This window comes from Lycium barbarum, chromosome 5 (assembly GCF_019175385.1).
Source record: "Lycium barbarum isolate Lr01 chromosome 5, ASM1917538v2, whole genome shotgun sequence".
Taxonomy (NCBI): domain Eukaryota; kingdom Viridiplantae; phylum Streptophyta; class Magnoliopsida; order Solanales; family Solanaceae; genus Lycium; species Lycium barbarum.
The window spans coordinates 57,987,808-57,999,621 of NC_083341.1; the positions used below are offsets into that span (position 1 = coordinate 57,987,808).

Sequence of the window (11,814 nt, forward strand, 5' to 3'; positions counted from 1 at the left end):
GCTTTTGAAGAGGTTGGGGAGGGACGGTTTTGAAGAAACAGTCAAGTTCCGAGTTCAGTTCGTGTCTTTGAAGGAGCAGTTGAGTTCGAGGAGTTCAGTTCGTGTGTCAATGAGAACTTTTGATTTGATATGGACCGACGTTGAGTTTGAAATAAATTAAATGTGGGGTTGGATTAAATGGATTGGGGCTCCCGAATAATCTCATTTTTCAATTATTCAACCATTTCATTTTACCAAGTTCAATGTTAGCTACATTAGTCAACATTTATCTCTTTCGATGCAAGATTTTTTATATTTTATAAAAGATTAAAAAGTTAAAAAAAAATATATTTTGAATTCCAAATTTAATTGGGTATTGATTTCATGATCCCACAAGTCACCAACTTGAAAATCACATTTAATTAATTTTTAGAAGAATGTGTTACAAAGAATAAAATGGAAGACAGTGAAAGATGGCAAGTCATTTTGGTGCCCAGATACCGAAAAAACTCATTGGAGAAGTAAGACTATCATTTGTGAGAAAAGGATGCCAAAAATTGTTCGATCCGCAAGTCTTCTGTTCAACCACCGCTCCCTATTACCTAATAACTACTCCAAATTTCGAAATTTGGCGATCATGGCCTCATCGGAATTAGTGAAGGGACGTGTGCACCCAAATGGTGTCGCTGTTATCACTCTCGATCGTCCTAAAGCTCTCAATGCTATGCACTTAGGTAATTGGCTGTTCACTTTTTCATACTACTCTCAGTTGACATTGCAGATTGTTTGTTTAGTTTTCTGGCTGCCTTTGGTGCCAACAACTTACTCCTCCTATCCTAATTTATGTGGCACAATTTGGATTTAGAGTCAACTTTATTAATTTTGACTGTCAATTCGGGCATATAAATTTTAGGTTTCTTAAAATAATTTTCATATTTGGGAACTATGTAAGAAGTACCATAAGTATAGTTAAAAGTTCAAAATATTCAAAAGGCATATGAAAATTATTTGCCCGAATTCACTGTCAAAATTACTCCCCCTGTCCTAATTTATGTGGCACAGTTTGGATTTCGACAGTCAAATTTATTACTCCTTCCATCCCAATTTATGTGGCACAGTTGGAGTTTCGAGAGGCAACTGAGTTTTTCTTTGGCTGGATTACTTTCTTTGCCCTTTAAAATATTTAAGTTGGTAATTATTCTGTTTTATAGTACTCTTTACATAATTTCCAAATATATAAATTTTATTTTAAAAACTAAAAGCTTCGTGTCCCGAATTCACTGTCAAAGTTTAGAGTAATTTTGACTGTGAATTCGGGCATATAATCTTTAGATTTCTTAAAATAAAATTTATATATTTGGAAACTATGTAAGAATTACCATAAGTCACAATAATTAAAAATTCATAATATTTAAAAGGCATATGGAAAAATTGCGGTCAAAAGAAAAACTCGGTTGACTCTCAAAATCCGAAAGGTGCCACATAAATTGGGACGAAGGGAGTATTATCAGACATCTTTTTTGATTTGATGCTGCTTTAGGATCGAGAGCCAAATGTTTGACTTTGAGCTATAACCCAAAACAGGTCTGGTTGATCATTTGGTATATAATAAATTGTTGGATTTCTTGCGGAAGATGGGTGATAGAAAGAAGAAAATTAATCAAACAAGTATGAAAAATTGTAAATCTTTGAGGCATGAATATTATTTACCCCTACTCATACTCTGCTACCAGGTTAATGAACCAGGATATGACAACATAATTATTATTGTTGTTGCTTTAAACTGATGTTATTATCATTATTATTATTAGTAGTAGTAGCAGCAGCAGCATTACCATTATCATTTGCGTAGTTTGATCTGTTGCACTCATGTTTCATTGAAATATGATGCAGATATGGATATCAAATACAAGAGTTTACTGGATGAATGGGAAACAGACCCAAGGGTAAAGTGTGTTTTGGTTGACAGTAGCTCCCCCCGTGCCTTTTCAGCAGGTAACATGCTTTTCCTCATTTACAGGATCGATGCTTGCTGGACCTCTAGTTGGGAGTTTTGCATCATCTAGTTCCTAAAGTAGTTGTAACATTATATCATTATTCATTTTGTTAGAGCCGAACTATTAGATATGTTACATGTATCTCCTGTGCTACTAAGAGTTGAGGGTGACCATTCGTTGCCAATAAAGGTTTGAATAGTAAGGGATTGTCGCCGAAGTTCAGGACAAAAGTGCACCGGTGTAAACACCCCCCTCCCCCCCCCCCCCCCCCCCCCCTCTCCTTCTCCCTTTTTTTTTTTTTCCCATCACGAGAGATTTGGCTTACAGTTAAAAGTGTCTGTCTGTTCGGAGGATCATGTTGTCTTGTATTTTTGGTGGTGTGTCAAAGCTGGTGTCGTCCACAGTATATTTTGGAGTTTGCTGTGAGCAAGCTTATTTGGATTTGACCAATCTAACTCTTAAAAGTTCCCCTAAAACTAAACAAGGATCACTTTTTCTGTCTGACACAGAAGAAGAAATGATCCTCCCAATAGAACCTTGCTGAAATCTAAAAGAAAAGGTTCGAACCATTAGACGCGGTATCTGATGCTCCGTTATTGCTGCTGTTGCTACTGGAAGGTCTAAAGCAACACATACAACCCTTCTTTTTCTTCTTACTGGTCCTCCTCCCGATATGGATGAAGTTCTTCAGTATGATGACCGTACTGCTCCCGGGAAAACTCCTCCTAACTTTGCTTTTCTTTTCGTCATCCAGTTCCAGCAAAATGTACTGAATTTTCTGAATCTCTAGTTGCAACCGCCCCATCTTCTCAAACCCTTTCTCGCCTGTTCTGAAACTCTCTTCTGACGGATATTCATGACCTCTTTCGACTCTGCTGAACCACTGCTTCGAGAATATGATGTACTTTTCCTCTGTACTCTTCATCAATTAGCTATTCAAATTCACCAGCTGTATCACTGTTTCCTCAACTTCTTGTAGCTGCTCCTTACTGTTTCATAATCAACATTTTTGGGTTTTCTGGCCTTTGTGTTTGCCTCCAATTTTCTTCTCAGGTTATTCTTGATTTGCCTCAGACGAGTTCATTGATATCTCTAACTTGTCCACACCCAACTCCTTCTCCACTTCTGATTCTGTTGGTGGATGTTTGCCTTTCCACTCCAAATTGGTAATCTGATTGTGCATGATGGGCCCCACTGGTGGATGATTTACCCGTTTCTTGAATTCTTCACGCTACGACTGTGGCTACCACCTTCTGCAGTTTCCCACAGCTCAAGCATCTGATCATCTGATCTCTCTGCTGCAGAATTGGCTCTTCTAATTCTTTCCCGTGAGCTATCAGAGACATGATCAAGTGGTATATCTTTCATTTGCGTCCCCTTTTTGACTTCAAAGGACTTGGGTTTTGTCTTTCGTCGATTACGATCATCGTCATGCTCATTCTGATGACTCCTCCTTCCTGCAAGCTCATGTTTCTCCCGATCCAAACTGTGCCAAGGAGGTTTTATTGCCTCAATTTCACTCGCACAACTATCTCGACCAGGCTTGATGTGTAAAGGTTGATGCAAAACAGGCTTGTTTATACCTTCCACTACTTTCTCAACTGCTTTAATCTTAGTCCTCAGCTCCTGCAAATCAAGAAGGCCTTTTGGCATGATATATTGACCATCCGTCAGCTTGTTGGAGCTAATTTGATCTGAATGAACCTCAACTTCAACACACTGCAAATACATGCAGCAAGAAAAAAATTCAGCAAAAAGTTGGATATCCATTTTGAAGCACTAATATATGTTCTGGAGCACTTAACTAAATTTTGAAAACAAGATTTCAATACGCTCACAAGTAAACTCCGCATAAAATACTAATGTTAAAAATGTTTGTTCAATTAGATATCCATTGACAATCTATGACTCTCAGAAAATATAAAAGTAGTTTAGCTCTAGACACGAGATATCATGATAGAAACTCGTCACTGGGACTTGCTCTTAAAAAGTGAAGTTACAATCCTCAAGCAAGAATATTAAAAGAAACTCTTGGTCAAGAATTGTAATAACAAGTAAAGGAAGATGCATTATAAGTATACTTCAGTGACATATGAAGGAAACTTGGAGATATCAAATCATTAATTGATGTTTTAAAGCAATGGGCATGTACAGAAAGACCAGAGTTCCATTCAAACCCAAACATAGCTATATTGTTAGCTGTAGTAATTAGTAAATAATAGAGAAAAGGAAAAAAAACCAACATTGCATACATATGAGAAAGTACATTACCTTTGATTCCTGAGGGCGAGCTAGATTAGGTTTCATGAGGAGCAGAGCATAATGCTCAAATGAAACGACATCATCCCTCAGAGAAGCTACTACAGGAGCATATGAATGTAACTGTGACTTCAGTTCTCCAATTTCACTTTCAATCGAAATCATTTTTACGTTCATCTGTTGAATCTCCAAATCTTTGGAAGCATTTTTATGCTCGAGTCTTTATTACACCGCAGTCAACTCATCATTTTGTTTTCCAGTAGGACTTCCCGAACGGAGGAGATCTGGAGATCAAGATAAAAGGTTGCTGCCTCTGCCTCCATAGTTCAAACTCATTTTTTCTCTTGGAGCTCCGAACTCAGATATTCTTCTCGCATTCGTTGCTCTGAACTCAGATATTCTTCTCGCATCTGGAAGCAAAAACTGATTAAAGAAGTGGCATTAAGATAGAAAGCAGTTCACATCAAGAACACTGACCCAATAAAATTTAGAACAAAAGATTGGATCTTTAGAACAAAACCAAAATCAGAAAGTTACCCAAGATTACAGAAATCTGAATAACTCAGAAGCCTGATTAGCAGGTGTGATTGTCAAAAACCAACTAGCTGCTTCCTTCCCTCTCGCCCCATTTCCTTTCTTGTTCTACCTTTGTCATCCAGTCTCTCTCTCTCACACACACACTACTCCAATAGGCCATCTCCACTTTATCCTCTAGTTGGTACTGTAGTTTCATTTGCTGACATTGTCTTGATTAGTTGATGCTAATATGATGATGGATAATGGAAGTTCTAGTGATTTACCTGCAGGTGGTGATATCAAGCAGATCGCGACCAAAAAACAGCAGTCAGATATGATTGAGGTTAGTGTCCTGCAAATATGAATAACTGATGACGGTTGTGTCTACTCAGCTAAACAAGTCCCCTACTCACAACAAACTGCACTCTCTGTAGAACACACACTACGATTACCAGCACCTTTTGCTAGTTTGGGTCATAATAACTATCCAAGGAATCATTGTCTTATTTCCAATTATGTCTGTACAAAAAAAATACATGCAGGGCCTTTTTATCTATGGTGAAAGAAGTAATTGACTAATAGTTTGTGGCATAAGACTTAGGCCTCATTTGTTTTCATTCAGATTAAGACGTCTGAATCTTAATGCATATCTGAATGATTAAGATGTTGTCTCTAGATCTGAACACTGAATGATTAAGACTGTTTGTTTTTCAACATCTGAATGTGCATAATGTATTTATTTAAACATAATAAATATACAATTAAAATAAAAAAGTAACTAAATAGAAAATAAATATAAATCTAATAAAATAAATTTATTATATGGTTAAAAAATGAAATATTTATTTTCGCTAGTGATGGTGGAGATACTTTGGTGGCGGTGGTGATAGTTGTGACGGTGGAGGTGGTTAATGGTGGTGGGGTAAGGGGTGGAGAGAGGGTGCGGTGGTGTTGGGAGGGTAGGGGTGGCCACAGCAGCAGTGGTTGTTTATATAATTATAATGATAAAGGTGGTAGGTGTAGTAGCGAACAGTAATGGTTGTCAGTGGTGGTTGTGATGGCGAAAGTGGCCGGTGGTTGGCGATGGTGGTGGTGGCTGTGATGGCAGAGATGGTTAGTGAAGGTGTGGTTTGTTTGGGGGGGGGGGGGGGTGGTGAAGAGTGGGTGGGTAGGAGTAGGTAGGCGAATGGGATGGGCTGTGGAGGTGCTGGTTGTGATGACAAAGGTGGTTAGTGGTGATGGGATAAGGGTGGAGAGGGCATGGGGTGGTGGGGGTGGGGGGGGGGGGGGTAGAGCTGGTGGATGTGGACAGTAATAAAAATTATCCATTCAAAAATACCTCCAAATGATATTAAGACTTTGTTCAAGATCTCAATGATAAAGACCTATTCAGACCAAATAAGTACTTAGATCTTAATGTAAACAATTGCACTTAATGGCCTAAGGTTTGAACCATTCAGATTCAGACCTCCATTAAGTGCAAACAAGTGAGGCCTTGTATAATTTGATATTTCCTAATTTTAAAAATTGGAAAATTTATATGAAAGAGACATGAAATTGGATCACGTGTAAAATTAGTAATGGAAGTTATGAAACATCGTAGGCTCAGAAATAATAAAAAAATGTTCCCTGTATAGTACCGTAGAGAAAAGTATTATGTGGAATCATAAGTTGCTTCATAATGCTAGGAATCTAGGAGCCTCTCTTTCTCAGGCACACATGTGAATCTAGGAGCCTCTTAACACCAAAGCATCACCAGTACATGCTCCGATCTTATTCTTCCTACTTTATACAGCAGTTTTAGACCCCCCTGTGTAATGCTTGAATGTGTTATTTTATGCTTATATTCAATTGAATACTGCAGCTGCGTTAAGGGGCCTTTGTGTAAAAGTAGATATTAATATCCTTTCCAACAATATGTAACAGGTATTCACGGCTGAGTATCCTATAATATGTAAAATCTTCGAGTACAAAAAGCCTTACATCAGCTTCATGGACGGCATTACAATGGGCTTTGGAATTGGTTTATCTGGTCATGGTCGTTACAAGCTTATCACAGAGGTGTTTCTCTACCTCGATGGAGAATTACTTGTTTTTGCAAGTAACATCTTATTTACACTTGTTATTTTTCTCTAGAGGACTGTTCTAGCGATGCCAGAAAATGGAATTGGTTTGTTTCCGGATGTCGGTTTTTCGTATATAGCGGCACATAGTCCAGGAGAAGGCACAGTTGGTATATCTTCTATTCAGTTAGAGTGTTTTTGCTGAGCAAATTCCAATGGCGCTATCTTGTTGCATGAAAAATTACTTAGAAGAGAAATAAAAGATGGAAACTCATATAACTGGGGCAGACAGTTTTATTTCCTCTCTAATAGCTTAAGTTTGGTTAACGAGATGAAGTTATAGGAGTTAACTTGGTAAGTGAACTCCCTCATCTAGGGATGGAAGATTACAAAAGGTATTGAAGAATATCTAGGTGCGAAAACCAGCAAGTGAAGCATGCAGCCATCAGTGTCTGTATGTTATTGAATTCTACTGATAGGGCTTCCAAAATTTGGAGGTAGTAATTATGATCAATGTTTCAGAACTTTCTGAGGTGTCTGAGGTGATTTCCTGCTTTTATGAATTTTATTGTAGGAAGAAATACGCTAAGTGTGTTGATCTGTGATCGAGGAGCTTTTCAGTTGTTTCTTTGATAAAAGAATACCTCATAACACTTGATTCCACTTCATGCATGTCCACCTGTTGTTTATAAACACGTTCCTGTCATGCATCAGAAAACAATTATTTCTGAAGAAAATGGACATTAGCTCTCTATTTGTACATTACCTGCTGCGGATCCGCTTATTGAGTATTTAACTCTAACGCGATATTAGGACTATGAATCTGGTTTGTGATTTTGGTGAATGCACTCTTGAGTTTACTGATTCAAGTGATAACCAAAATGAGTCATTCGTGCAAGCGCTGGTGAAGTCTATCCTTGGTTGCAGGCAAATGTTAAACTTATATTTGTCAAAGGGTGTTGATCTTGAACCATGGGGAGAACCTCTTGGGAAGCAGTGGTGACGAAATAAAGTTTGTGAATACCCACAATTATATATATATCACATGCATCATTTTACAAGATTAAGCTTTTTTGGGGAAAAAAAAAAAGACTATTTGTAGCATGAATCTGTTTGTTTCATGTATGGAGAAGAAAAAGTCCATCAATGTACTGCTGTGTGTTTGCATCTGATTCCTCTTAATAACTTCTACTATATATTTTATTTTATATGATGGGGTTTGACTGGACACGGAGTTTAACAAATTAATATGACTTGTTTATCATATTAAAGGTGGTGAAAGAAAGTCATTAAGTAAGGGCAAAATTAGTTTGATAGAGAATTTATCCCATCAAATTTAGAGCTGAAATTAATTAATAAAAGATCGGAAAGTTCATAGAATAATATTATCAATCAAAATTCTGGCGGACATTTTAGAATCATAGAGTATGCAAAAATGGAAAGAGTGTCGTATAAATTGAAACAAAGTGAGTATCCCTTAGTAAAATTATTAATGTTAATAAGGTAAAAAAAAGAAAATCAAGAGTGCTTAGTGCTTGGTCCCAGATAGCAGCTCCTCCTGATGAACTGCCCAGCTAGGCACGAGATGCCAAGTGAGAACTTTCTATCTCACTTTTCTGCTAGTATGCATCCGTATTTTGTTGGAGGGCGATAGGTGATGAATGATGTATGTGTGTGTTATGGTAGAACTATCTTCCTCAGTCCTTTCCTATGTGTTTGCTTAATCAATTCAGCTATTTCAGGTGCTTATCTTGGACTGACTGGAAGTAGGATATCAACACCTGCTGATGCTCTTTATGTTGGTCTGGGAACTCATTATGTCCCGTCTGCAAATTTGGGTACATTGAAGGAAGCTTTGCTTGCAGCTAAATTGTATTTCCCAAAATTTTGAACTATTCTCTTAGTAATGTGAAGCCCATGCACTGAATGTCATTTTTTTTATCAATTACTCAGATCCATGAGACATGTGGAACTACTTGGCCTATTGAGTCCCTTTATCTTGTTTGTGCTGCTCAAATTAGATGATTTTGCACTTCTATGCGCATGTAAAAACTTTTGGTGTCCACATCCCTTAGGTTGTGTCTTTTCTCTTCAAATCCTTTAATGATTTGCCTTTGGAGGAAGAGATTCCCCAAAATTGGGTAGACTTCTTTTCCAATGTTTGAAACTGTTTTAGTGCTTCTGTTGCTGGATTCTAATCATCACTTCATGAGGCACATCTGGTGCTCAGGATTCTTCTTCAGATACTTGAAAATATTGTTTCTTATGCCTTCTGACAAGTGTGTGTTGTGCTACTGATACAAATCAATTTAGTTATATATTTCAACTTTGAAATAGGCTGTTCTGTTTTGTTAAAACAGTTCCGAGGATCCAGATGAGGAAATAAAAGAACTGTTAGCGAAGTACAGCAGCAAACCTGATTCAGAACCCCGTTTGAAGTCACTTTTACCCAGAATAGTTTCTACTTTTGCTGGTAACAAGTCCATCAGAGAGATACTAGAGGAGCTAGAAAATCATCAGCAAAGCGCTGATACATTGGGTAAGGTTTAGCAGTAAGACTTTTCTACATAGATGAACTTTTCTACATAGATGAATTCATGTGCTCTCTTTTTTATACTAATATTTTCTCCATAAATGAATCTCAATCTTATTTTATACTCCCTCGGTCCCAATTTAAATGACACACTTTCCTTTTTAGTCTGTCCCAAAAAGAATGTCATCTTTCTATAATTAGAAACAAATTAACTTTAAAATTCCCCTTTTACCCTTAATGAAATGATTTATAGTCATACAAATGTCTAAGGTTTGTTTTAGACCACAAAATTTGCAAGACTTTCTTTTTTCTTAAACTTTGTGCGTAGTCAAATGGTGCCACGTAAATTGGGATGGAGGGAGTACTTCTTACCAATGCGTAAAACTTAGAGACATGCTTAACTTTCATTTTCACGTGTAAGTTCATCTTCTTGACAGTGGCAGAATGGGCCAAGGATGCTCTGCAAGGGCTTAGAAAGGGGGCCCCTTTTTCTCTCTGTCTCACCCAAAAGCTCTTCTCTAAAGTTGCATCTGCACGTGGCAAAAATGAGAACGACTTATCCAGGGTGAGCTTCCCTCTAGGTTGTGTAGTACTATTTAATTCTTTTTTTTTTCTTTCTAATAGTTTTTTTCATCTTTCATTTTTCACTAATGATTAAATTCTCTATTTTCTGTCATCTTTAACACTCAGCTCACTGGTGTCATGAGAACTGAATATCGCATTGCTATAAGGCAGACTCTACGGGGCGACTTTGCTGAAGGTGTCCGAGCAGTGTTAGTGGACAAGGATCAGGTTTGTTTCTTACGCCGCAAGCCCATGATACTGCAAGTCTCAACTGCATAAATGTTGGTTTCAGGGGCAGAACTAGGTACAAAGGGTGTTTACCTGAACCCTTTCGCCGGAAAATTACATTGTATATATAGGTCAATTTTTTTTTTTTATGTAGCTATATTAAAGGATGGACCCCCTTGAGATCAAATGAAACGCTTAACCCAGTGGTAAGGGGGTTCAAAATTGTGGTTGATGGTGCAGGTACGAAACTTGCTAGCTACAATTTTTCTCTTAGCTGAGGCGTTTTCTAAGCTTTTTTTAAATAAAACAAACGACTTTGTTTCTCTTTTTTGTTTCGTTTTTTCCCCCAGAAATTGTTACAGATTGGGATTTGGGTTAAATCTCTAATTTTTTTAATTCACGTTTTGAAAAACAGAGGCCTTTTGCCCCCTGCTTCACCATACGCTCCAATTTGCAGAGCTTTGAAATGGCTCTTACTTTCTTTCATAACTCAAAATTTGCAGAACTCTAAAACAACAGAGGAGTTTTTAAATAAATGGGGTTAGTCACAGAGCATCTCAAGAATTAGTAGAATGCCATTATTTAAGAAGATTTTGGTTCATATTTAATTCGACCCGCTAATTTGCCAGCACTATTAGCATGCTTACGATTTCTTTTTAATCCCCTCGATGAAAATCCTGCCTCCGCTGCTGGTTGGGTTTGTGGTTTTAATGTGTAGTGTATCTTTTTTAATAAGGTTTTAACTAAGCTAGTTAATACTTTGTTTCGTTTTCTTTGAAGATGAATAAAGTTCCTGATTTGTTTATTCTCTCTCTTTTTTTTTTGTTTAACAATCATGCTACTCTAATGAATTGTTGGTATTGAGGATTTACAATTTGCAGGAAACTAAAACCATTAATGATTGTGTTTTCAGAACCCAAAATGGAAACCATCTTGCTTGGAGGAAGTTAGCGATAGTGAGGTGGAAGCTCTTTTTGAACCTTTGAGCCCAAATATTGGAGAATTGAATGTCTGAGTGTACCTGGATATATCTGTATCTTTCCAGCAGTAAGGAATAAAAATGATTCTCGTTTGGTCAATTAAAATACATGTTTACGTGGTTAAACCCAAATAATGCTATTCAGATGTTGGCCATTATCTGTCATGTGATTTATGAGGAAATAAAGTGCTGCTGATAAAAGGGATATTAGCTCTTGAATGAGTTTAGCTTCTATACGGTAGACAGTTGTAATTTTTTTTTATGCTGTCGAGTTACTTGAAAGGTAATTACAGTAATTACCCTTAACAAGTGGATTAGTAACTTAGAAAATAAAGCCAGCAACCTTCTACCGTTAGTTAAATTACATTGATGTCGTAATATGTTTATTAAAGTAGTCAGTTGAAATAATTAAATTAATCCCTTGTGATTTTTTTAAGCAAACAGTCCACTAGGCCAGCTTGCCTAGTGGTTAATACTAGGGGTGTACAAAGTAAATTGATAAATCGCACCAAACTGATAAATAGAGTTAAATTGAGAAAAAAATTCGACTAGTGATTTGGTTTGACTTGGTTTGGTGTTGGAAAAAAAACCCGACCATAATTGTTTGGTTTGGTTTTAGCTAAAAAAAGTCAAATCGAACCAAACCGACCCGACATTACGTGTGTTTGATTTAAGTTTTATATCCCATGGATGTTA

The 11,814-nt window shown here is 37.1% G+C and overlaps 1 protein-coding gene across 1 annotated transcript; it reads left to right on the top strand.

The window, feature by feature from the left end:
- The first annotated feature begins 346 nt into the window (after window positions 1–346).
- LOC132640865 (3-hydroxyisobutyryl-CoA hydrolase-like protein 3, mitochondrial) lies at window positions 347–11,337 on the top strand. Its single transcript, XM_060357665.1, has 10 exons — window positions 347–713; window positions 1,873–1,974; window positions 5,042–5,094; window positions 6,678–6,812; window positions 6,888–6,984; window positions 8,557–8,686; window positions 9,175–9,353; window positions 9,785–9,912; window positions 10,038–10,139; window positions 11,053–11,337. Exons 1-10 carry the CDS (start codon window positions 527–529, stop codon window positions 11,152–11,154), a joined length of 1,215 nt encoding a protein of 404 aa, XP_060213648.1. The 5' UTR covers window positions 347–526; the 3' UTR covers window positions 11,155–11,337.
- Window positions 11,338–11,814: the final 477 nt, after the last annotated feature.